The sequence below is a fragment of the Meleagris gallopavo genome, chromosome 1, assembly GCF_905368555.1.
Source record: "Meleagris gallopavo chromosome 1, MGAL_WU_HG_1.1, whole genome shotgun sequence".
Classification (NCBI taxonomy): Eukaryota; Metazoa; Chordata; class Aves; order Galliformes; family Phasianidae; genus Meleagris; species Meleagris gallopavo.
The window spans coordinates 131,527,634-131,554,809 of NC_139404.1; the positions used below are offsets into that span (position 1 = coordinate 131,527,634).

General features: G+C 43.7%; 1 protein-coding gene across 8 annotated transcripts in view; it reads left to right on the forward strand.

Moving 5' to 3' along the window:
* Nucleotides 1-27,176, forward strand: part of MAP4K4 (mitogen-activated protein kinase kinase kinase kinase 4) — a 151,373-nt gene that overhangs the window by 72,960 nt on the left and 51,237 nt on the right. For 7 of the 8 annotated variants that reach the window (XM_085214236.1, XM_085214244.1, XM_085214269.1 and 4 more), the window contains exons 4-8: nucleotides 18,724-18,849; nucleotides 19,645-19,755; nucleotides 22,742-22,832; nucleotides 24,375-24,505; nucleotides 26,740-26,794. In XM_085214236.1, coding sequence (XP_085070362.1) covers nucleotides 18,724-18,849; nucleotides 19,645-19,755; nucleotides 22,742-22,832; nucleotides 24,375-24,505; nucleotides 26,740-26,794 — 514 coding nt within the window. Of the gene's footprint in view, nucleotides 1-9,961; nucleotides 10,076-18,723; nucleotides 18,850-19,644; nucleotides 19,756-22,741; nucleotides 22,833-24,374; nucleotides 24,506-26,739; nucleotides 26,795-27,176 lie in introns of those variants that run through there. The other variant, XM_085214253.1, reaches the window with a different exon arrangement.

Here is a 27,176-nt window from a genome sequence, read left to right on the forward strand (position 1 = left end):
AATGGGAAGCACATGGCTGAGCTAAGTGTTAAAAGAGCCCCGAAGATGCTGTGCAAACTAGTTTAGCTGATCGATCTAGAAATTGCTCTTTGTCTCCTGAACCTAGAAACATCTTTTCCAGTAAGGGGCTTGTGTACATTCCTGTGGATAGGTTTAATCCAAAAGGGATTAAAGCCCAGAGTGTGCTTTATGTAGTCTCTCTGGCAGAGAATATTTTCTACTGCTAAATAAATCTGCAAAGGTATTGCCATTAAACTGCAGATTGTTTATTCATAATAAGCACATGCAGTTCAGTTTTGCTCTCCTGTCTTTGCTTTATCTTTTCATAGGATCTTGCTACAAGCAGGAGTAAGATGATGGGAATCTGGCCAATAGGGTGTCTTTATGTGCTGACTCCCAGTTATCACTTCCGTGTCAGGCTTTTCTTCTCACATGTTTTGGTCTGACAGAGATATCTTTGAGAACATAGAGAAAGGTGCAGAAGGAGCTGCTGTTCCTACTTAGGGAGCACATCGCTTGTGTATTTTGCATTGTGTCCATAAGGTAAAACGCTAGCTTCTTTACCCAGCACTTTACGCAGCTGATGCAAAAGGCATGGTGAGAATTCAGCAGCCTGGTTGCTTGCACAGAGCTTTGCTGGATGACGGAGGCCTTTCCCTCTGCCAAGTGTCAAGGTCAGTTCCAGAAATGAACTTTCAATTTTTTGCGTGTCAATGGATGGATGAGGTGTTTTTGCAGTTTGTCATTACAGCAGGGATATTTTCCACTATAGCTCTTTCTTCCTGAACTGAGCTTCAGTGTTTGATTCTAGTTTTACGTGAGTTGGTAAGAATTAAGTGGAAATCCCAGTGTAAATGCAGCAGCCCCTATACCTTCAGATAACTGTTACTAGCCTGGCAAAGCACCTTGTATGTGCATGTGAGAGCGAGACGGGAGAATGCACGTGATTATTGAAAATGGCTTTCTGATGTGGAACCTTTGACCAAATGGAAATGTAATTGAGAGAACAGACCCCGGGCAGAAGGAGGAGTGAGCACCCCGGCTGCCTGCTTGACTCCCCCTGTGCTACCCTGTCCTCTTGGCTGCAGCCGCAGACAGCGGGGCTGTGCTGACTCCATGCTTTGGAAACTGTGAGCACAGGCAGCACCACTAGGGAGGGATTTCTTTGTCTTTGGCGTGTTTCACTTTGATAGCCTTTTCTCTAGCATTTACTTAATTTTCTCTCTTTTAGTCTGGGAGAGAAAGCTGTTTTTGTAAGGGTTAGACGTTTTTCAATTTGGGAAGTGTACCTAGCCTTGATCTGCAACACAAATTGTTAACGTGTTACCATTTGTACTGTTCTTGTAGAAATGAAGGAATCAGCATATAAATTGCAAACTCTTTCCCTTTCTCCATGCATACCAATGTAAACAAACAAACAAACACTGCTATAAATGAATGAAAGGATTTCTACTCTCAGGGAAGAAAGGAGGAACGGTTTGTTTTCTATTTATAAATATTCAGATAGCATGGTCTTTGCAGAACCTCAGGGTGGCTGAAACTGGCAGAGACCTCTGGGTTCCTCTGGCCCAATCCCTGCTCCAGCAGGGCCACCCAGAGCCGGGCGCCCAGGATTCCTTACAGCCGTGGGGCCGTGTGGGAGTCATGCCCACAAAGCTATGGCTTTGCGATGCCTGGAGGAAAGCTGGTCATGCTGTCTTCCTGAGGGCCTGACTGCATCCTCCGCAGCCACCTGCAATGGCTGTGAGGGAGGGTTTGCAGTGCTGCGCACCTGGGGGCTTGGGAGAGAAGAGCCAAGATCTTCTGCAGGGATTCCCCCACCCTCTGTTTCTTTCTGCTGTGCAGCAGGCTATTTTTAGGCTGCTTGCCTGCCTCAGAAATTACTTCACTTTTTGTGTTGGACCACTTCCATAGCATTCATTGTGATTCTGAATTCCAGTGTTTGGGATAATGTTAGAGCAAAGAGTTGTGGGGTGGCGAGTTTGACTCAATGATAGAGCCAGAAATCTGCACTGAGGCAGCGTGCCAGTGGCCTCTGAGCTGGTGATCCACAGGAGATTGGCCTTGTGAACCAGGGTTTGGATCATGCTCTGTATTTGCCAACGAAGAATCTTCTTAATCCTGCATTTAATGGTCCCTTTGCTGGGAAATGGCAAAAGAAAGCGACCCAGGAACAGCTTGAGCCGGGTACCCGAAACAGATCTACCTCTGCAAGACACCCATTTGCTTTAAGTACAAAATGAAAAGCCCAGTATGTGTATACTAGTGTAGTGCCATTGCTAACAGACTGGATATTGCTCTTTCTTTCTACAGGTGTTAGATACATATGACTTAAATCATGTATTTATTTGATAGTAAACGGTCCTGAGATACAGCAGACTGTTATGTGGGAAACAAGGCTTGTTTTAACGTTGCCGCATATGATGCATCTAGCAATTTGCTGCTCTGAGATGCAAAAGCCAATACAGTTAGATCTATTATAGTTTAATTTCCTACAGCTGGTGGATAAAGCAGAAGAATGTAAAGCACTGGATTTGGGCAGAGCATTATACAGTTCAGTAGAAAGGCCTTCTGACACAGTAGCATCCCTGAGGCTGTGCTGGATCTGGAGGGCAGCTGAGACTCGCTGGCATTTAGTAGCATTTCTTTTTAAGGGAAAAATGAAGATGTTTCTTGTACTGGTCTTCTCTGCAGTTCACCAATGCATGTGGCGAATATAGTTGTGGGAATTCAGGAGTGTTCAGGAGCTGTATGGTTAGTGGGCAGCAAAGTGTGTGCCTACTGCTAAAGTTTAACATATATGGAAAAGTTGGATTCCAGTGTTTGAGATGGAAAAAATAATATTGATATATCAAACTCACGTTGCTGTGAGTTTTTCACATTTTTTTCTGGATCTTAATTAATAACCACTCATAATGAATCGATGCCTCTTTTTTGGATTATGGGTTCTAATCCATAATCATTCTGAAAATACTTATGTATCAGTGGCCTTCGGAGTGCAAGTAGCTACTTAGAGCATGGGCAAACAGTTTCTAACACCCTGCTTAGCGTGACTTCATGAGCTGTTACGTCCTCTCTGAAAAATGACCATCTTAATTGTCTGGAGAGCAGCGATTTCTTGTGTGGTCTTTTTGTTTATCTAAATTTGTGTACTTGTTTAGTAAAAGTGATTGCCTGTGTGACTGCTGTACTTTGGGCCATCACTAGAGGGCTTCAGATTGAGACAGTGATTTGCCTACTCCATGACAATGGGAGCCAAAAGTTTCCTGAAATCTGGTACAGTAATGCAATGCTGACCCCTCTGAGTTATTGCTTACTGGTGTTGAGTAGTGTTTTAATCTTCTATTCAGATAAACTAGTTTCATCCTTTTTTTTTTTCTCTTTTCTTTTTCTTTTCCTTTTAGCCTTGTTCATTAACCATCTTTACAGCGTGAATGATCAAACAGGGCCTCAGCAGCCCTTCCATGTGTGTGGCGAATAGGGCTGTGATTAGGTAGCAGCAGAGGAGCAGTTTTGCAGTGTCCAGCACCTCCCAGAAAGGAAGAGGACATGTTGGAGAGGTTGTCAGTGTGGTACATGCTTACTCTGTGGTCCATGCTTACTCTGAAGGCTGGTGCTGCAGAAACACATTGTGTGGTGGTGATGAAAGCTGGGTTGCGACTGTTGCCTTGCTATACATGCTGCAGCTAGGTACAGCTTCTGGGGAAATGTGTTCGATGGTGAACCAAAGGGATGAGGGAATAAAGGCTGTATTGTATGAAAGAAAACTTGAGCTGGATGTCTTGCTTTGAAGATGTTTGCCAGTAAGTTGGAGAGTTGCCCTCAGCCCAGCCTACTTTCAGTGAAGAAGTTTTATAGGGTCATGAAAAGAGGCAATGTCCTTTTTTCCACAGTGCCTTGTTTTTGCTGAAGCAGCTCACATGCACTGTCGTCATTTCTTGTGCTTTGGATTGGAGACTCAGTGTTCACCCAAAGAGAGTTCCGACTTTCTTCGATCTCTCTCCATGGTGTGTGAACTCTGGAGCACATAATGGGTGCAATTCAAAGCCAAGTGTGAGCTCTTTGCTGCTGATCACTTTGGCAGAAACTTCTAGATGCTTGGAGACTGCAGATGGAGCTGATTTGCGGAGAAAGATTTTCAAAACAAGGAGGATAAAAAAAAGCACCCACAACCTTCAAAATTCTCCTTTTTTGTATTGTTTTGCTGACTTCATAATAACCTGCCTGTTCTTCCTTTTCCTGTTCTGCACCCCTGCCCCTCACTCCAGCAATTCACGCCAGCCGGAGTGCAACTAAAGGCTTTTCCAAGCAGAATGCCATTTGTTGGTAAACCGGCAAAGACGAGCTTAACTAGTTCAACCAGTGCTTTGTATGAGGCTTTCCATTTTGATCGGGCTTTGGGATTTCTACACGCTTCTCTTAGAGCGACAGCACCACAGGAGAGGAGTCCCTGGCCGTGACAGGCTTTGTTTGGATGCCTATAGTCTGGCAGAAGCTGACCTCCACAACACATGGTCTTTCACTTAGCTGCCTCTCTCCTGCTATTGCAAAGATCTGATTGCTGTGTGTGGGATTTCTCCTTCCGCGATGCTTAGTAATGTTTCCAAACCGACTAGTGGCTGCGTTCCTTGGTGGCGGAGCTGGAGCTGGCACGTTTGCTGCGATCGGTCCCTTTATGCGTGGCTTCATTGTCAGACAGCTCCTCTCTGAGCAAATCCAATGCCTTAAAGCACATCCTTCTGCACATCCTCCTGAATTTCGAGGCTCTGCACACAATCCAGGTTTCCTCGTTCAGATGTAAATGGCCCCCTCCCCACCCCCCAACATTTTCGCTGAGCTTAATTGCTCTTTGTTCCATCTCAAATCAGTGTGATTAAAGAGATTTTTCAGACTGTCACTTCATCGTGTTACGGGACTAGCATAGTAAAAAGTTGTAATATCTGTTAGGGTGAGTACCCCAAGCATAGTATTACAGTCTCTTTCCTGCTTATGAATCATCTTCCCAAGAGACCCTGTGATGATAGCATTTCTTTTGTTTTAAAGGAAAAGTCCCTGAGAAGGAGGCCATTTATTCAGACGAGAGAGGCCGTCTGTTTTTGTTTCTTTTTAAACATGCAACTTTCATATTTGTGGTGTGTCTGTTCCAGACGCTAACCTTGAGCACTGCTCCCGTGCAGATGTCAGCAGATTGGAGATGTGGCCACTGGGGGCTGAGGAGATGCAGCCTTCCAGTACATAAAGGGAGATTCTAGACAGGAGGGAGACTGACTTTTTACGCAGCCTGATGATGATGAGACAAGGGGGAATGGTTAAATCTAAAAGAAGTGAGATTTTTATTAGGTATTAGGAGGAAATTCTCTACTCAGAGGGCGGTGAGGCTCTGGCACAGCTGCCCAGAGAAGCTGTGGTGCCCCATCCCTGGAGGCACTCAAGGCCAGGTTGGATGGGGCCCTGGGCAGCCTGAGCTGGTGGGAGGCAGCCCTGCTCATGGCAGGGTGGGCTTTGAGGTCCCTTCCAACCCAAGCCATTCTATAATAGGTCAGATTGTTTCTAAAGAGGTCAGATTGTTCTGGTAGAGAAAGATTTCAGTGAAACACGTTGCAGCCAAGTTGCTGAGTGTCACTTTTTAACAGTGGAGATGAGGAGGAGGAATGAGCTGGTGACTACATCTGAAGGCTGTAGGTGCTGGGAACGAGGGCGTGAAGCTTCCTACTTGGGAAGTGGCTTAGCAGAGATGTGCGTGTGTTCCTCTGCTGTGAGGACCAGCAGGCAGCCATGCCGTAAGCCATCATGACATGGTGCTTGCCAGTCAAGAGGATGCTCTTTATTTCTGGGCATGCTGTATAGGAGCATGCTGCACAAGGCATAGCTGCCTGGGGATGGGGAGAAGAAACCAAAGCTCCAGCAGACCTGCTGCACACACATCCTCTTTCTGCCTACCTTTCATTTTGAATTCTTGGAGCACTCGGGAAATGGAATAATTAACCAACCAACCCACCCATCTACACAACACCCAGCCTGCAGTGCTCTCCCCCCACCACAGGGACAGCCCCTCTTGGTGTGCCAGTGGATGTGCACTTATACCCTGTGCAGTTTTTGTTTCTGTGTGGAGTGCCCCAGACTCAGTTTCTTTTAGAGGCATTGGGATTGACTTAGAGCCAGCCTGGGGAGGGGAATTTGAGGCAGGGGCTGTTGGCAGCCCTGGTTTTACAGGAGGGAACAGCAGGGTGATGCAGGGGCTGATGACAAGAGCTGGGAGGGGGATCTCCAGTCCTCTAACTCTGCTGTAAGCAGGGGCTGTCAGGGACTCAGCTCAAAAGAGAGAGCCTTGTGCTAGGATCAGGGATGTTTGTTTTTAAATGGTAGAGAAAGATACTGTAGCAGCTCTGATTTTTGAGATGAGGTGAAATACTGTTTAATAATCGCAAGCTTGTTTGCAGCCCAGCAGCAGAAACAAACCTGTACTGTAATATTAGGACCCGTCTATGTTTGCTCCAATCCTATTTTCTTGGCTGTTAATCATGTTCTCTTTTTCACCTGCCCAGCTAAGGGTAAATGCAGCTGAGGAGCTGAGGTATGATATTTTATGCCAGCATTTATTGCTTTTATTTATCCCAATGGAGGTGGAGGGAGTGTCCTTCTCAGGCAGGCAATAATTACGTGGTTATCAGCAGCTTCCTTGCTTGAGAAGGGGAGGAGGGGAGATCAGGAGCTGCGACACCCTGTCTGATAGATGGACACAAGCATCTTGTGGCTCTGTTCATTGTTAATTCACTCCTGCAGCACCGCTCAGCTGTGAGGTTTCCAAGCGTGCTTGGCAGCACTGACAACAAAAACATCTGGTCCAAGAATATAGTTCCCTTCTGCTGGCAGCTGCATGAAAATGATTTTGTACATAGTGGCGTGGTGCCAAATGCACTTACTGGTACACTAAAGTGCACAGCCTTTATAGCGCTTTGGCAGCACAGGGTGATTTTAAATACCGTGCGTAAGTCAGCATGAATCTACCAAAGAAAATCAAAACCTCAGCAATTGTTTTTTTTATAAAGAACTCACTTATCAAGTGTGCACAGACGTGGATCTACCTCTGTACCTGCCTAGCAGCTGCTCCTGTCCGATTACAAAGGAAAAGCCTTTTGGTGACAGCCCTGGTTGTCATCTGTCCTCTGGCACGGTTTGGCATGAGCATGAAGGGAAATGTGCCCCTCGCAGATGTCCCTGAATTCCTCTGTTGGTGGTTGCTTTATTTGTTGCTGATAGAGATAGTCTGTCTCCTCTCTTGTTTTAGAAAAAATGCAGTGCATGCCGAAGAAAATGTTAGCTGTGAATTGAGTAGTTTGTGTGTCTGCTGGTAAATTATAATTTGAGTGATTGGACCTAATAATTATAGAGTCATCATCATCATCTTGTCAGTCAGATGTAAATTACTCCATAATGGATTTCCTTTTTGAAAAGCTGTGTTTCCGAGTGCGAATATATTTTAGAGTTAAAATTTAACACCCTTATTCCCTTCTGTCTTTAAAACCTTTATGGTTATAAGTCTCCTCCTTGTGTGACCAAGTTAAAAACAGATCTTCGCTTCAGCGAAGCTGCTCTCGGACTGTATTTTTCTCATTATTTCTTTTCTGTCCTGCTATTCACTCCCACAGACTATTGCAGCCACTCAGCGTGGCGCACTTATTTACCCCCAAAGTTGCTTCTGCTCATAGGCTTCAGGGATGCTGCTGAAGAGCATGGAAGAGCAGAAGGCTTTGCATCTGCTTAGGCATCTATTGTGGGTTTACCCTTTACATCAAGAGCCCTTTGCTCCCTAGGACGAAATGGGGAGTTCTATGCAGGTTTCTTTCAGGCAGGAGCAGTGTATGTGTGTGTTTGCTTAGGGCTGGCTGTCTTATGGCTACAGACCTGCTCCTCTGTGCTGAAATTTCTGGGGGGCCTGTTCTTATTTAGGGAGAGAATGAAGGAAGGGAAAGTGGAAATAGGGGTGAAGAGAGGAGGAGAAAATTCCTGCTGCTGGCTTGCCAGGTGGTCTTTGCTTGTGGTATTGATTTTTTTTTCTTCCCTGTATCCAGCAAGGGTATTTTCTGGGGTAATTTTTAAGGGGAAAATGGAATTTACAGAATCACAGGATGGCTGAGTCTGGCAGGGCCATCTGGGTTTCTCTGGCTCAATCCCTGTTCCAGTAGGGCCACTCACAGCAGGGTGCCCAGGCCCATGTCCAGGATCCTTTTGGAGATCCTCCAGGGAGGAGACCCCACAGCCTCTAGGCAGCCTGTGCCCGTACTTCGTCACTGGCAGAGCACAGAAGTGCTCCTGGTGATCAGAGGGAGCTCCTGTGTGACAGTTTGTGCCCACGGCGTCTTATCGTGGCACTGTGCACCACTGAAAGGAGCCTGGCTGCATCATCTATGCACCCATCCTTTGGGTATTTGTGGTGATCTCCCTGAACTTCCTCTTCACCAGGCTGAAGAGCCCTGGATCTCTCAGCCTCTCCTCATAGCAGAGGTACTCCAGGCTCATCATTGTGGTGGCCCTCTTGGACTCTCTCCAGTATGCCCGTCTCCCCCTTGTACTGGAGGGCCCAGAACAGGATGCAGTGTTCCAACTGTGGCCTTACCAATGCTGAGAGGAATTTGACAAGGCTTAAAAGGAAAATAATAAATAAAAGAGTGACTTGGTGAATTTGAGGCCCACTCATCTGATCTCCGTAATTTTTTTGTTCTAACTATGGTCGTGCTTTCAGCCCAGATATAAATTGCTGGTCATTTCATCCCCTCCATGCCTTTCCCTCCCTGCGCCAACCTGGCCTTGCCAGAGCGGTATTTTGCCAGCGTCACCTTGGGCAGGTTTCCCAGCTTCCATTCTCTTCCTGGTACACAATGCCTGTTCAGCCTGCTTCACATGCTCTGCCTCTTCCTCTTGTGAGAAGAAGGGGCACTTGGCCACTCCACCCACTGCTGTCACTCGTCATGGCTGGCCCTGTCCGCACGTAGAGCAGAGGAGGAGGCCACGGGTTACCTGCGCAGGCTGAATGGTGACTAATGCTGGTCCAGGGGAACTGAGGTATTCAACCTTCAGGCAAAGATTACCTGAAATTAAGACTTGTAAAGGCTTGCGAATTCTCACTGTGTCATTCAAGCAGGTTTGTAAGACACATGTACAGATTGGACGATTCATTTTATTTCTGTGTAATTTACATATTTTGGCTGGCTCACAAAAGAAACCTTATGTTAAATGTCAGATCATGATCTCACACACCAGTCCTTGCTTACAAGAAGTTTTTTGGAGGCTGTGTGTAGCCCAAATTTTGAAGTTTTCCTTTTGTGGATGTAAAACAGAGCATAGGTTAAGGGTGACGTGTACAACAGTCTTTAAACTTGGGTATGATGCGTTCCTAAGCCAATGTATCACCTTTGATGTTGAGGGAGATGTGATGGAAGTCTATTCAGTAGGGTTTTGCAGGTGTACCTAAGACAGACTTCTTTAAGGAAGAAGTATCCTATATATTTCTTTGTAGTATGGGCTCAGTGTTTCATGTTATACAAGTAGATTTGTGGGCTATAAAGAAGATGCAGTAATTCTTTGTTTAGGGCTGTCCTCAGTACTCATTTTCTGATAAATTGCAGGGCTCTTTAGTGTAGCTCTCAGAGTTTTAAATATTTGGAAGGAAAAGTTGCAATACTTGCAACATTTTAATGCGGAGGGTTTATTTAATTAAAGCATAGAAGACTTGGGGAATGCAGACAGCTGAAAGATCAGCAGTGTGTTATGAAGTTCTTCCACCTACCAGTTGATATGGTTTCAAAAGCCAGTCAGTAATAAACCTTGCAGTGTTCCATTCCCTGTTTGCTGTCATTTCAGCAAATGGTTGATATTAGTAATGACCAAAGCCTGGATTCATTTTGTCTTATTTTAGGCACTTAGTTACTGTGTTGAAGCTTGCTGCACTGGGTACACACAACATAGTGTTGGGTAAATGGTGCCTGTAAGGGGTCAGGTCTGTCCACCTGAGATAGGATGCATCCTACAGAGGAGTGGATGTCACCAGCAGGACTGTGTCTCCTGGAGATCAAAGGTGCGTGCTTCATGACCGCTGGCAGTTGCAGTGGTGTTGGTTTGTGCTCTCCCATCTGTTTAAATTTTATTTAACATATAATTGATTTTGGAGTACCATCTCTAGTCTGCTCCCTCTGCTTCACAAATCTGTGTTTGCTTCTGGACTAAACAGTTACGTACTGAGCAGTGCATAGCCCTTCATTGCTCTCAGGCATGTGATAGAGCTTCTGAATTTCTCTTGTCAGCTAATTCTCTAGCCCAATCTCTTTTAAATAAAATATCTATGTGAAACAGCCCCAAGGAAATGCTGAAGTAGGATTACTTTTCCTTGCTCTCCTTTGTTCTGCTCCTGTTTGGGTGTGCATGGTGACAGCTTTTGGTTTCATGGTTGCAAAATTCAGGTGTTTTTTTTTTTTTTTTTTTTTTTTAATGAAAGAGGGGTTGCAAAAATCTCTTTTCTCTGTACATCTCTGTAGGACTTACTGGTTGCGTGGGTATGAGACTCTGTACTAAACAAATCTGTTCAGTAAGGAAATCGCTGTGTTCATTAAAATATAGATTATTGTGACGTACTTGCTAAAAGTGCATTTGTGTTAGGCCAAATTTGTTGTTTACCTTCCCATCTTAAATTTCTGTTAATATAACATCTTTGTAGTGTTTTGTACATTAGAAAAACACTTTCAGTTGTTTCAGCCTTTTGTTTTCTTTCCCAGATGCTTGTGCTCTGCTCACTCTTCTCAAAGTTAATACCTAGTTTCCCACTAGAACCTTAATTTATCGTTGAGTCTCTTCATATGTATGAAACCTGTGGGGCTCAGGAGCCTTTCCCAGGTCCAACCTGTGTCCCAGCAGTGTCTGGACTGCACATCCAGGGAAGGACCTATGGGTTGTTGCCCTTTTGGACGGAGACCTGCTGTCTGAATCTGGGTGGGGTGGGGGTGTAGCAGCCAAGTGGTGCGAAGATGCCTCTCATGGCTCCGTTATCACCCCAGAGATGCTGCTTTCCTTGTCATCAAATGTATACTGAGGTGGGAAGCAGAAAAGCCACACAACTTTTTTGCTTTGCGTGTGAAACTGTTTTCTCTCTGGCATCTATGTTTCTTCTCTTTCCCTGAGCCCCAGGCCTTTGCATAGAGCAGAATGTTTTAACCTCTTTCCTTTGCAGATGGACTTATTTTTGATACCTGCTAGCAAGGATTTAAATCTGAGACTGCATGTGGAATTGTATGGCAACAGACCTTTTTTAGAGTGAATTATACTGGGAGAAGTAGATACTAACCCTTCCCTTTTTGGCGGGAGTTCTAGTGATGTAAGTACAAGGATAGCTTGTTGCATAACTTGTAAATAATTCAGGCTTGATGAGGATGGACAATTCTAGATTGATAGATGAGAATGCAGTCTGAGCAGGAAACACTTTTAGAGAACCATGACCAAAGATCAAGGGACCAGCCTTGGAAATATTTGCAGGATTTTGCCCTTAGGAGGCTTCTCTCTCTGGGTTGCCTTCTGAAAAGCCTTTGGTGCCTTGGAGTTCTGCTGGGGGAGGTCAGCAGCAGTGCCTTCCCTCTGCCTTTAGCACAGCTCATTCAGTGCCTGGCAAAGTCACCAGGGGCACATCAGGCAAGAAAGGAAATATTGTTGTCGTTGTGATTGGCAGAGGAGGTGGCTCGGGGGAAACAACAGACAAGTATTATCTTCACGTGGCTCTTGGCTCCTTCCCCTGTGCACGTGATTCCCTCTTGTGCTCCTGCACAATGCTGCTACACAGGCTCCTTCAGGGAGCGCTGGGACCCTACTGAAAAGCTACCCATCCCTCGTGCTTCTTTGTCTGGTTAACTTTATTGTTACTTTAAAGCTGCATCCTCAGCGATGGCACTGTTGCAAACAATTTGGTTCATTTTCTCACTTGTTTCAGATGATGCCTTTTTAGTATGCAGTAGAGAGGGTGTTGTGCCAAGGGGAGATGAAGCGCTCTCTGTTTGGTGTGGGTTGTGTGAAGTGTGTTTTTAACCTGCTTGACAAAATCTAATGACCGAAGGTAACCAAACGTAGTCTTAAGGACAGCCCTTTTCTCCCAACCATTTCTCACAAAACAAAGATTTTTTTGACCCTTGGGAAAGCAACCCAGCTGTCTCTAGCTACTGCACTTTTCAAGCAAGGTGCTGCCAGTCTGCTACATCTGGCAGCTCAGAGGCTTATGTTGCAGCTCACAGCATCAGGATAGGCTCTGGGAGGCTTCTAACCAGCAAACACTACAAAGGGCATTCTCTGCATGGGCTGCCCATGTAGATAAGGGGCAAAGTGGCAGCAGTGGTGGGAGGGTGCTCCCTATCCCCTGTTGCTTGCTGGATGTCCAGTGCTCCTGGGGTATCACTGAGCATGTGGTGTGACAAGCCCTTAGTCTTAAACACAAGCAGCTTGCTGGCTTTTGGAGAAGTGCATGTTTAGGAAAGACTGGAAGGACAATACAGAGAAAGAAAAGGCACTGATTCCAAACTGGAAACAGCCTGTGGGTGAGGGGTCTGTGAAAGAAGGGCCTTGCACATGTGGTAGGACAGACACAGGGAGTGCTGAGGGTGAAAAAGTAATAGAGGAGGGAGATAGAAGGCAAACAAACGTGCATGAGGTCTTTACCTTGAGGGTAACAAAGCTCAAAAGCTCTGTAAAATGCTCTAGGAGAGAGAGAGGTGTAGTAACAAAGTTGGAGGCTCTTGTATATTAAGATTTAGGAGGCACTGCATATGGACTTGTAAATGTTTACTGCATGTCTTGATTAAAGTCTTTTCTATTCAACAGCTTAGGCTTTCCCTCCCAAGAAGCCTGTGCTTTTCTTTTTTTGTTTGTTTAAAAAAAAAAAAAAAAGAACTATTTTGTATATTATTCCCAATTCTGACATAATTTTGGGGTTGGAAAGGATTATGTTTCTCCACATAGCATTCTCAGTACTGCAAGCTCTTCTGCTTTCCAGTTTGTATGAACTTCCTACCTTGGCAGACTCTGGCAGGGACTTGCCCAGCATTTGGAATCTCATTTTTATTGTGGTTAGGTTCCTCCCAAAATTGCGATCTCCTTCCCGTCTTGAAGGCAGTACCACAGCTCCTGGTTTGAATACTGCTCTGCGTGCAATACTGCTCCAGCTCCTCATGCCAAAACTTCCCTCTTGTATGTGAAACTTTATTAACGACTGTGTATATTATGGATTCCAATACCAGAAAAGGTCACCTATTGTGCTAGGCACTATTCAGACTCTCCTGGTTCTGGATAGATCCTTCTTCAAATGGATGCAAGCCAGACTAGGGGTGTGGGGAGAAAGGAGGAGAGAGGATGTGACACACAAGCAGAATGGTGGTTTGCAAAAGTTGGTGTTGTGATTTATCCAAGAAGGTTTTTGTTTGCATTTGGAATCTTTCATGACTTTTTTTCAGATGGGGGAGAGCAGAAGCTATAATAGAAAGGGAGGTGAAAGGAAAATAAGCTGGATTATGGTCCTCTCCTGTTGCCTTTTTTTTTATTTTTTTATTTTTTATTTATTTTATTTCTCATATGGTGGTGAGTTGGTGGAAGAAAGGGTGAGCTGTCATCTCTGGTGCCTGTTGAAGGCAAAACAATTTCTACTGTCTTGGGGCCCGTGGTTTAGTTCTCCCTTTCTTCTCTCACAGAGAAGCTGTGCTGATGCTGCTTTGCGCCTCCCCGCATGCATCTGAATTCTCTGATAGTTGAAAGAGAACCAAAGCCTACAGGCTGCTGCTGGAGCTTGTGGTTCATAGCCAGCTGAGCTCATTCTGAAGTCCTTGGTACAGTGCAACCAGCAGCCATTCTCCAGGCAATGCAGCCCCTGGATATGGGCTGGCAGAGCTTTGTGGTGGCATGGGAAAAAGCAGACAAAAGGAGACTTGGAGACTTCCTTTTCCCCCTTGCCTTAATATTTAGGTTTCCACTGCTGGGTAGTGTTATTAATTAAAACACTTTCTTATAGCTTATGACATTTGTAATGGGAAATTTTTTATTGTCTCACTTCTTAAATCAAAAAGGAAAGTTGCCGAAGGGATGAATCTGCAAACTGACGTAGGACAGTATGTAAACTACTTGGAAGCTTAAACTTGATTTTACTTTTGTCACAAAGCATTGTTTTCCTGTAACCTTGCTTGGCCATGTTTCCTCATTCATGTTGCCCATTATCCTTCACTAGGGTAAATAAAATTTTCTGTAATCCTCCTGTGTTTCTCCTCCCCAACCTGTGGCATCCCTTGAGATACAAGTAAAGCCTGGCAATCACCACAAGCTGCTTTTTTGAGGCAACCACAGAGGCAACTCTTCCATCAAAGGGAGAGTGAGTGTAAGACCACCATGGACATGCCCTGGGGTTGCTGTACCTTTAGACTGTTGTCTTCCTCCCAGCTCCTGACATACTCTCCATATATTATAGAACATAGAAAGCAGTGCTGCTGCCCATTGTCCCTAGGTCTGTTTCTCAAAGACAGACTCTTCTGGCTCAGACTGCTGGTGGCCTCACAGAAGCTGCGGAGCAGTGGCAGGTCGGGACTGCCTTCTTCAGTATCCTGAGGTGCCTGGACAAAATGTTTGATTATCTGAGACACTGGAACAGGTTGCCCAGCGAGGCTGTGGATGCCCCCTCCCTGGAAGCACTCAGGACCAGGCTGGATGGGGCTTTGAGCAACTTGGTCTAGAGAGAGGTGTCCCTGCCTATAGTAGGGAGGTTGGAACTGGATGATCTTGAGGGTCCGTTTCAACCCAAGCTATTCTATGATTCTGTGTTTCTTTCTAGAGTTTCTGTTCCAGTCTGTTCCCTTCCCACCATGGTGTCCAGTAAAGTGCTTATGAGTTCCTCATCCTCTCAAGATTAGTATAAACAAACAGAATTTTCTTGCAGTAATGAGTGGTTGCGATAAAGAATGATGGAAGAGCGAGCAGGATCCTCAGAGAACAGCATCCTGGTGCTGCAGCAGTGACTGGGAGCCAGTAGGTGGCACAGCGAGGGGTGGCTGGCCTGCTGCTAATTGTCATGTGGTAATTCAGGTGTTTAGGAATAAGCCTCACGCTCTGTGGTAGATTTCTGTGCATGTGGTTTGTAATCTCCCAGGAGAAGGCTGTTTGATAAAAGCAGCCTCACGTTGAGAAATTCCTCGGTGTTGTGCTTGTGTGGCCATTGAATTTTGGGAAGGAAACAAGTGGAAAAGGAGAGGAAATCCACTCCAAGCCTGATTTAACCATGTGACTCCTGCAAAAGTATAGCTTACTGCAAAAATTGCTGGTAATCAGACATGCTGTCACAAACAGACAGTGAATGTAGAAGTATAAAACACTCGCACCAGCCCCAGCACAGGCCCAGACAAAGAATATTTCAATGAGAGTTTGTATCTGCACATAATGGCTTGAAGTGGTAATTGATGCCAGCTGCATAAAATCACTAGGAAGGGCTCACCAGCTGCCTCTCGCCTCCAGTGGAAAAAAAGACACAGTTTTGTACCCCTTCGTGAAAGTGCAGTCTCTCCTCAGTCGGATTTAATTTTTCCCTTTGTGATCCTGGGCAGTACCAGCAAGGACAGCTTTGAAGGCCAGAGACGAGGGAGCTTCCTTCCCCCACGTCGGCCCACGTGTCCGAGTCCCAGGATGGCCCCACGGGTGCTTTCCTTGTGGGATGGCTGCAAGCTGCTCGCCTTGCCTCGCATGTGGCTGCGAGCGGAGCTGTGCGGAAGTGCTCTTATCCGGTGACATTTTTGGGTGGGACTCATCTCACCCGAGCAAAGACATCTGCAAAGTCAGTGTCTGGATCTTTGCTGATGACCTCATCCTCCTTTTGTAGTTAGGGGGAGAAGTAAACACCCGTAGGGTTTATATTGTTTGGCCTTTTCAGATGTCCACGTTGGAATGAAGTCAATTCTACCCTGGAAAAAACAAAGGTCCTGAATCTGGAACGCAGCAATTCGGCTCTTTTACTATTTTATTCTTTATACCAATTCCTGTCCTATAGCAGTACTGCAGCAGGGTGGTTGGACTCGATGATCTCCGGAGGTTCCTTCCAGCCCCTACAATTCTGTGATTCTCCACACTGATTATGCCTCACGGTCACTCCTGTCTGTTGCCTCAAAGTCTTCAGGACTTGGTGCTAGGCAGCTATTGATCCACACTGAGTAAGCGGAGTCCTCCAAAGACTGGCAAGGGTTACTGAATCTATTTATTTCTGTAAGCTGGCAATCAGACTGGACTGAACCTGTAGGTGAGACACTTTTGCTGTGGACAAATGCTCAGTGACAGCTCAAGTAGCAGTTTAGCACCATTTCTGATCTTAGCTAAGGGGCGCCGCAGGCTGTGGTGTAGGTGCCTTGACATGGCCACAAGGGAAAAAGGATAGAGCAGTGATAGCCTGCAATCTGCTGGATCTCTATGTGCTCTTGGGGTTGGGTGTTTTTTAGTGGTGGTTTTTTTTTTTTTTTTTTTTTTTGTTTGCTCTTTGTTTTTTTTCAGAAATGGATCCTGTCTAGGCATCGTCATTTTGGCTGCTGTTGTTATAGTAGATAAGCACGAACAACTTTTAGGACATCCTGCCCATTGTATTGTAGAAGCCATTGTGTTTATGTGCTGGTGGTAGGAAATAATTTTCTTATAAAAAGTGAATACAAAATAGCAGATTATCCAATTATACCTAGTAATCACCAAGCATAGTAGTCCCAAACTATTACGTTTAGCAGAGCTCCCAATGCAGCTTTTTTTTTTTTTGCCTAAATTCAAAGCTCAGAATTGTACTTTCTAGCAATGATCATATATATTTCTTCTACTTTTTTTTTTTTTTTTTGCATATGGACTAAATAAAAAAAAATCACACAACAGCAATGACAGCAGAAACAGCTGAGGAAGCCCCAAGTTAGCTTTTGGCTCAACAAGCCATGCTGATAATAATGCTTTTTCCCAGGGCTGCTGTTTGCTGGGAACTTTGATTTACTAGATAATATTACTGTTCAGCGTTCCAGAAATGCGCAGTATTTTACTTTAAAGAGGCATCATGAGAAGATTTAAGAATAGTTTCTCCCTGGTGCATTTTGGGAACTCTCTCCTAGTAATGTATGAGTAAGCACTGCATCCCAGTGCTGGTGTATTTCAAACAATTGTTTCCTTTACAGCACACGGTGGTTTCCTTCACTGAAGCCATGCGTACCGACGCATATAAATAGTTAACATGTAGTTAGTATTAACATCTGCATATGTCGTGGATAGGATGTTTGATTGCTGGTGTGCTGCAAATTGCAAGGAAGTTTAAAGCTTAAAATGTAATCAGCTTTGATGTACAGGATAATCAAAACACTCGCTGTCATCTCAGCCAGCCTGCCACCCTAGGGAGAAGGGGTAGCAGCTTCTTCCTGGAGTCAGCATAAGGCAGAAAAGTGGCCCCTGGGTATGTAAAGCTAGAAGGTTGTGGAGCAAATACACACCCCAACTAAATGGGGAAATCAGCTCTCTTTTTAGTAATTAGTTGCCTTGAGTTGGGCTAAGTGAGGACTCCCACTGTCTAGGTGTGCTTAAAGAAAGGCCAGGGAGTGCGTTGGTGGTGGAAGAGTAAGATGGTGGCTGCTCCTTCTCCCCTGTCTTCTGTCTTCACGCTCATACATCACTGCCATTGCATTGTCCCAGAACCATGCGTGGATCCTTCCACGTAATGCACCCTGCTATTATTTAAGTTGCATATTCTTGGTGCTCTTAAGAAGTGGTTGTGTAGCGTTGCCCCTTTCAAACAGCTGTGCGGTTTGTTCTAAGGCTGATCTCATGTATGGTGAGGACAGCCTCCTCTCACCTGAGCTGCTCTCTGCTTGGCACAGCTCTGACAAGGGCGAGCAGGGGGAAGTCCTTCCTCTGCCTTTGTATTGCAGCATCCTGTTTACGGGTCGGGCTCCCAGCCCTCTTTTCCTGATGCACTTGCTTTTCCTCTGTGGAGCCGGATGGAGGAGGAGAAAAGCTGTGTGTGAGGCGAATGCCTTGATCATGCAGGGAGGGGAATTCCTGCTACACTGAGCCAGTCTGGTGGCATTTAAATAGAATAGGTTGAAATCTTCACAGTCAAACAAACAAACAAACAAACAAAAAAAGAGAAATAATACTTCTTGTAAATTGACAATTTTTCTGTGTTTTTTTTTTTTAGTTCTCTGGGTTACATAGAATAGAAGTCTGTTACATGCATATTTGTTTAAGGTACTATAGTCATCGGGTTTTGGATGAAGACCAGTGCATCTTAGGAGGAAGTTTTTCAGTCAGAGGGTGGTGACGCACTGGAACAGGTTGCCCAAGGAGGTTGTGGATGCCCCATCCCTGGAGGCATTCAAGGCCAGGCTGGATGTGGCTCTGGGCAGCCTGGTCTGGTGGTTGGCGACCCTGCACACAGCAGGGGGGTTGAAATTGGATGATCATTGTGGTCCTTTTCAACCCAGGCCATTCTGTGATTCTGTGATACTTTGCTTACTTTTTGTTCTACTGTAAACTTAGAGAATTATGGGTCTATTTGAGACAATCTCAATGAATAGGATTTTGTTAGCATGAACCTGGGATTTGTTTATTAAGTATGATGATGATATAAATTTAACTTTATAAAAGAAAGAAGAGGATAATTTATGCCCATGGTGTATTAAACATACATTTTTTTATTTTGTTTTTCCGAAGGACGAAGAAGAAGAAATCAAACTGGAGATTAATATGCTAAAGAAATATTCTCATCACAGAAATATTGCAACTTATTATGGTGCTTTCATTAAGAAAAGTCCTCCAGGACATGATGACCAACTGTGGGTAAGCAGATGTTTCTCAGGCATGTTCATAAGCCTTTCCCTTTTGCAAATCATTTGAGGATGATAGAAATATCATTATGGAAAGGCTGCCTAATAGAATTTGGTGCTTGCTTGAACAGATAGAGAATTGAATAACATAAGCTAATGTGATGGCTGAGCTAAGATTTGTTACTAGCAGTGTATTTGCTCTTTAAGTAATTTTTTCCCCCATTTCAAAGATGGATAGTAATGTGGTTCATGGGAACAAGGCAGATGAGCTGAGCAATAGGCATGCGTGGCTGTGAAAGTAAAGCTGCAGTTGAGAATTCTACCCATTTCTCATCGCATCTCATCTATTCCCTCTAGAGGACTAAAGTTTGGGTTTGAAATGGCGGCGTACAGACACGAGTACACGCTCTTGTCTTCCATAAATAAGTGGGAAATATAGATTAAGATGTGTTGCAATGGTGTGGTCAGCTTGATTCCTTCAGCACTGCATGTGCTCTTACTTCTGTTACTGCTAATGCATTTTGCACAGCTGAGCATATCCAGATTCCCAGTATTAAATTACAGTGATTAAATCAGTCCTTGAAAATGTGGTAACTAATGTGAGACATATTCCATGTTTGTCTGACACACATTGGAGACATTTGTTTTGGATCCACTTTCAAGACAGAGAGGTAAAATAAATTATATTCTGTGTGCTTCTTGAGGGTTTCCCAAATCGGTGCTGCAGCGTGATTATTTTACTTTGCTAGACAGCTGGAAACTGTGTTTAATGTTTAATGTTGATTGCATGCTGATATTTCTTTTGCAGCTTGTTATGGAGTTTTGTGGAGCAGGCTCTATCACAGACCTTGTGAAGAACACGAAAGGGAATACTCTGAAAGAAGACTGGATAGCATACATCTCCAGAGAGATTCTCAGGGTAAGGAAAATAGTTCACTGCACTCAGAAACACGGGAGCAATCTTGCGGATGTAACTTAGCTTGTAGTTCTGCAGGAAACTGTTCCTATCAGTTCTGTTAGCCAAGTCATTGTCTGAAGAGCATGTAGGAGTAAATGGATGTCTGCTGTGCATCATTTAACTTCAATCTCCTACATTGGCAGTGAGGACAAGACCACAAATGCTCACAACTGTGTGAGTTGTGCTGTACTGTAAGAGCAGTGCTGCATGAGAAGGCAGCTTAAGAACCAGAGTCCTTATCTACTGTAGAAGCTGAGAAACAGTGCCCATGTGCCTGTAAGATGCTTTTTTTAGAAGCTTTTTTTTTAGAAGACAGGTTGCAACAGTGTCATAACACTAGATGGTGCAGAATGGGCTTTTCCAAATATGCTTACAGCCCTCATTCTCTGCTTTTAATCGAGCCTGTGGAGGAAGGGAGCTGTTAGCTCAGGCCAGCCATTGGGAATTCTGTGCTGCAGTGTGCTTACATATTGCTTATTGCTGCAGTCATTCTAGGGCGAGCAGATACATCGCATGCGGTTGTGTGCTGTAGAGTGCTAGCATAAGGCACTGCAAAAGTTCCTCAGAAGGAGGGATGCCACTCATCAGTTCTTCTAAAGCTGAAGCTTTAGCTAATTACGTCTCATATTTAATTTCCAGTTGGTACGGTTGAAGTGCTTTTTGAATTGGCATGTTTGCTATGCTAAGTAAATCTGGTATGATTTTCCTCATGCTTCTTTGTAATACAAATTGCCTCCTACCCATTCCATTTCACAGTGAGTCTGTTCAATTGCCCCATCAAAACTGAAGTTCCAAGGGCTTTATGTTAAAGGAAATCACCAGTAGCTCTTGCATAAATCAGTGCTGCTGATGTCTGCGTTGCACATTGGCTCTGTCTTGGTGATTTTTTTAAATGATGGAGGCATGTGATTGTGGTCTCTTGCTCAAACTCCATCTGCGAGGAGAGAGTTTGGTTGTTGAAGTTTGGGCTGACACATTTTGAATTGTTTACTAGAAGAAATAAAAGTTACCGTCATGAATACCTACTGATGGTTGTATTTCCAGTCAAGTGGATAGCATGCTTCATAGTAGAGAAAGCTAACTGCTGTAATACAGAATACCAATCTTATGCTTGACTTGAGCACAACTGTGCAAACCTGGAGGTATTGCATGCCATGTTGCCTTCACCGTAAATTCTTCTTAAGGTGGTAGGATCATGCTCGCTGAGAAAGTGAAAGAAGGTTTTACTTCAGAAAAGCGTTACAGCTGTTTTCTCATTCTTGTGAGACATTCGTAAAAGGAGCCTTAATTGTTTACGAGCAGAAACTGGAATATCTGGAAAAAAGGAATGCAAAATTCACATTGCAAACAGGCATTGCAAACCTGATTTGACATTGAGTTTGTCAGTGATGAAAGAGAGAGCTTGTGTAACAAAAAGTTAAACGAGTTAAAGTGCCAAAAATTTGTGCAGGTTGAGATGTAGGTGAGAGCCTCCTGAATGCATCCCTGTGTGATTGCAGGGACCTCAGAGAACTTACATGGGGACTGCAGGAGGGTCAAGCTGTTGCCCCTTGGTCACATCCTAACCCCTCAAAAGCCTGAATGTATTTTTCCAGTAAGATCAGATTGTACTCCAGAGAGAACATATGATTCATATGATTATCTCCCTGACTGAGGCAGTATAGTGTAAGGCTTTGAAAAGTATCCTGTGTGAAGCCGTGGAAAAGCCTTCATTCTTGCAAAAAATAAGGCCTCGATTAGTGTTAAGAGTCAGTGAGTGGATACCAAGGACATTAACCATTCAGTTTGTTTCCTTGTGGTATATGCAAGGAGGAGCTGTGGATTATATATTTTTTTTGTCCTGCTCATTAAGTGTTTTTAAAAAAGAAAATAGCCCAATGGTTATGTAGGCAAACTGATAAATGATCATTTAATGAAGAACATGTGTTAGAAAATATTTCTCTGCAGCAAGCACTACTCTCTTAACCTTTTGCAGCTGTAAAGGTTCTATTGCTTTATTTTTCATAAAACATTAGAAGTCTGTGAGGGCAGTGCAAACAGGCAAGATGATCCCACTGGAGACTGCAGTTTTCCAAGCAGAATGCCGAGGAGAAACCAAAATACGGGCAGTTGCTAAGAGGGTTGCCTATTGTTCTACCAATTACATTAGGGAGTAGAATGCAACATATGTCTTCCCCGACCCTCCCTCCACATGGCTAACGCTTTGGGGCATGCATCCAGGTGCTGTCTCAACAAAAAGTACCGTATGCCAGGAGGTTTTGTTTCCTTTGGAAAGTACAATGCTCGTTGTTCTATTTTTTTTTTTTTTTTTTTTTCCCCTCCTCCATTTTTTTTTTCCTGAGGAACAATTATCTGCCTTCATATTTATGGAAGATAAGTCAAGATAGATTAGAGAATTCCATTCCATCTTTGCAAAAGCACTTTTTTTTGCCATCAGTGTTCCATCACCCTCCAATATAAATGTTAAACCACCACCATCCCTCCTCCTTCTCAGAAGACATACCTGCATCATGCTGCTTCCTCCTTTGTCCTTTCTACCCCATTCCTGGACTAAATTTCCCTTCTTTTAAGCGTGATTCAGTGTATGTTGGATGTCACCAACTACACTGACACCACTGTCATTCACAATGTAATTGTACTGAGATTTTCTGGTCGCTGAGCTTCCTCCAAGTGACAGCTGAGAAGTGTTTGCACAGTGCAGATGCTGAGCTGTGTGTATGCACAGCATGGATACAACCTGGGGCCTTATTCCCTGCTCAATTATCGAAAGCTGAGCGGGTGGTGTGCTGCTACAAGGCTCCTGTGGATTGCATTGCATGTGTATATGCTGAGCACAAACCCATGCACCAAAGCACGGGCTACAGGGCTGCAAGGCACGGATTGCCTGCTGTTGAACAAAGAGCCTAACTCTGAATGTTCTCTACTTCCTCTCTTTTCCCTACTGCAGGGGCTGGCACATCTTCATGCCCACCATGTGATTCACAGGGATATCAAAGGGCAAAATGTGTTGTTAACAGAGAATGCAGAAGTGAAACTCGGTAAGTAGGCAAGCACAACTGCTTCCTGATTCATCTAGCCTTTGTTGTTTTTCCTGATGTTCCCACATTAATTTCATACTTCAAAAGCCTTGCAACATGTTCTTTAGCATGTACACTCTGCCACTTCTCTCACATGGATTGAGGCTCCGGACATATTTCCTCCTGCAAGTTGTTGTATTTCATTCAGGGTTATTTGTCTTCTTCCAGTCTTCCACTGGAATTAGTGAGTGAATGGTTTTGTATCTACATCAAGTTTTGTGTGACACAGGTTCATTCTGATTCCCTTCATCCTGGACTTGGGAGGTGATAGAAATCATTCCTATATTTGGTTTTAATTAAAACCAGCACGTGCTGTTCAGATTCTGGGTGATGCCCTTGAGGAAGCAGTGGCATGAAGTTCAAAATGCATTTCCACCTCTGACATGCCTGCTGAAAATCATGCTCATTCCATGGCTCTTCTTTCCTTTGCAAGTGGACAATCTCCTTTTTCTTTTTCTCTAATCTGTCTCTTCCAGTTACTGCACACTTTAACCTTCTGTGTTTGCATCACACTACATTCACCACCTTTTTTTGGTTAAATATAGTGCCATGCTGAAGGCCTCCCACCCAGCCCACATCCCTTCTGTTTTGCATTACACCTTCCTGCAGCACAAGGCATAGAAAGATGTCCTGACTCTGTCCTCCTGACAGAGGAAGAAGTTCTCTGGAGAGCTTTCCTTCTTTTGGTCCAAAGTGGAGCACAGTAGCTCCTGAACTGTTGCTCCCACAGAGCTTGTCTCTACCAGTTTGTCTGTATCACTCAAATGATGGATTCTGTGAAGTTGACACAGCCTTCCCAGACAGACAAAATTTCTGGTATCGAAAGGCATATATTACTGATGTGAATGTGATCTCATCAATGGAATTGGGAGTGAGGAGAAGTAAAGGGAGGGAAAATCTCTGGTAATGAAATAAATGTCTTTGTTGCAACCCATGTGCAGATGTGCTCGAAGTTATCACCTCCTGAATAATCCTCATCTTTCCTTCCTGTGATGCATCTGCTCTGTGCATTATGGAGCAGAGAGCTGTTCACTGAGCAACAAATTATTTTTGCTGTCCAGCTTCAGAGCAAAAAAGGACAGCCAAAAAGGAGACTTGTTCACATGTGGTTTTCCCATAGCATGGAAGGTACCTTTGGGAAGCTGAGTCCGCCTGTGGAGACAGTCTTGTGCTTAGCTTCACCAGTTAGGAGGAGAACCTCAGCCTCCCTTGGAGGATGGTATTTTTTCAGCCATACATTCACTTCTGGGGAGGTGATGCTTCACAGAGAGATTGGAGAAAGGTGAAGAGACCCTGCTGTGTCTCTTCATGGGCTTGTGGCCTGAGCACATTGCAAGTGAAACACAAGGAGTCGGCTGCCTCTGTATGAATCATCATGTTTCTCTTCAGCATGGTCCTCCCACATGGAATATCCACCTGGTTTTATTTCCAAATCATCATACAGAAGTAATCACTGCATTATTTTTCCCCTCTGATTTGATTTTAATCTTTTCCCACTCGCAGTGGATTTTGGTGTGAGCGCTCAGCTGGACAGGACAGTTGGCAGGAGAAACACTTTCATTGGAACTCCATACTGGATGGCTCCAGAAGTTATTGCCTGTGATGAAAATCCAGATGCTACGTATGATTACAGAGTAAGAGAGTCATGTTAACAGAAAAATAATACAGCAGTGAACACACTATAGCTTACCACTGCATTATGAACATCCATGAATGCCAACAGTTTTTGTGACTTATGCTTTGTAAGAGTAATTTTGTTTTGTGTAGGTACATTCTTGCTATGGGGGCACAAGGTATGGCTCATCGCTGTGACTTGTACTGTCTTAGCTTCATAAGGTATAGACTTCACTGTGCTATAGGTACTCTGGGAAGGCCAAAAAAAAAAAAGTTTAACTGAAGGTGCTTGTGTTCTCAATTTGTATAATGCTTTTCCTAAAACTGTCTTTGAATATGCCCCAGTTATTGTAATAACCCAGAACAATGCATTTTAGGTGTTGCCTTAAATAGACGCACCGTCTGGAGAGCTAGTGAAGAGCAGGAGGAGGTATTTACACTGTGTCTGTTCCTGATTTCTAGATGCATATGCGTCTTGATAAAAGACTTAATTACTGCAAAACCATTAATTGGTCTGATGGTATTTGCTTTACTCTTAAAGATGTTATGTATGTGTATTCAGAGTTAAACTTCTCTAGTTAGAGCATCCTGTAATCTTAAATATATTTCTCAGCTTAGCTTAATGAAAGCAGGAAGTATGAGAAAAAAAAGGTTTTTTAAAAGTTTTCACTTAGAATTAATGCTACCATTCAAACTTGTAACCAGGAAAGGCAACAAAGACATTGGAAAAGCAATGATTAGGCTCTTATACGGAATATTAAGGCTGAATATCAACTTGCTGAGATTGATGTTAGTGTGTAGAAATTTATTTAAAAAAAAAACACAGGAGGTTTGATTTGGTGTTTTTATGGCTTTTGATTTATTGATCATGTTGATCATGTTTGTCTTGATTTAATCACTTTTTACAACTAACAGCTCTTTGAAATAAAAACAGTGCTTTAGATCCTTACAGATGAGATTATTAGGAAAGTAATTATTAGATGATCTAGCAAAGGAGAAGAACTCTGCTGTAGTCGTTAGTACAGCAGCAGTGTGAAAAGGGGTTCCTTTCACATCCATGTATCATTCTTGATGGACACCATAGGGGTGTTGAAGGAGTAGTCTTTTTTAGTTATTTATTTTTTTCTTCCCTTAGAAAATTGATGGTCAAAGCTTCCATAAGACCAGGAGGCTGTGCAGTTTTGCTTAAATTGAAGTATGGCACGAAGAGAAACGATTGCCCTGCTGGGCTTGAAAGTACAATTACCAGACCATTAGAAATTCTCTGCTGGTAGTACAGAAGAGCTTGTTTGCTCATCAGTTTTCATTAATTTGTTCAAAATCAGTACTGTTGCCAGAAATGAACGCTGCTTTTTATAAGAACAAGTCTTTCATAGGAGTGGCTATACTCATTTCAGCAACCTCCTCCGCTGTTTTTCCCCATAATGAATCTCTTGATTTCATTCCTTGCTGGGACTTTTCCAGCTACATTTGAGCCTCCTGAGTCTAATTCAGGAGCAAGTGCAGTTAGCTTCCAGCCAGATGTACTCTCCAGAGGTGACACCTTCAAAGTCTCTCACTGAAGGATTCTTCTTTCTTGATGTTTCAAGCAAAACTGATGTGATAGGGAAAGAGCATTTGCTTTGGCCACCAGTATTGAAGCAGAGGCTTCTTACCTTTTTAGCAGTAATGGCTATTCCTCTTTTTAATATTATGTGCTTACCTTATTATCTGGTTTCCATTAATTACAAAAAAAGTCAAGGAAGGGCTCCACTAATCTGTACTTGTTTATTTGCTGATTTAGACAGTGAAAAGGACTTACTGAATTGTGGGGTTTTGCTCCACGGCCTATTTAGTCCTTCATTTTCTTTGTCTTCTGCTTGGGGGAATATCAAGAGTGTATTCCGTGAGTTTATTACAGGGAAGTGTTTGATCCTTTGTAAACAAGGGAGGAACAAGGAAAAAATCTGTTGTTTTGTAGACTTAGACTTAGGGCAAATGTATTTTTGTTTGTCCTAATGTGAATACATTCATGTGTTATTAGGAAGGGTCATTTGCATGCTCTGTATGAATATGTAGATGCATTTGTTTATAAATGTGTATGATATGGCAAAGAGCATTTTGTGATACCGTTAAAGAAAAAAATAGCTTATTATTTAAACAACCTTGTTATTTCCTTACAGCCTCACCTACAGGGCCTCTGCAAATAGCACTCTTACTGTCTGAATGGGTAAATCCACCTCCTAACATATGGTGTCTGTCTCTCTTTATGCAGAGTGACCTCTGGTCCTGCGGCATTACAGCCATAGAAATGGCAGAAGGAGCTCCCCGTAAGTGATGTGTGTGCTTTTCCAGTGGGCTGAATAAAGCTTGAAACGTATACTTAAGAGATGCTTGTTGTAATCTAAACCTAGTTTTGAGGTTTCTGAAAGTGTCCTCGTGTTATTTCTATTCTCTTTGGTTTTGCCTGCCCTATAAATATAAAATCCCCTAAATAGCAACACTTTTGATATAGTGTTTAAGCACTACAGTGCAGACTGCTGTAATTTAATTTCTATAGCAGGAATATTTGGAACCTGATCAAGCATCAGACTTCCTTCCTATGGGTAGTATACTGTCTTTTGGAAGCGTGTCCGTGTCCCAGTTTGTGTATGGTCTGGCCTGGGATACTGGAACCTCAGCTAGGGAGAGGTGCAGTGGAGCCTTGAGAAA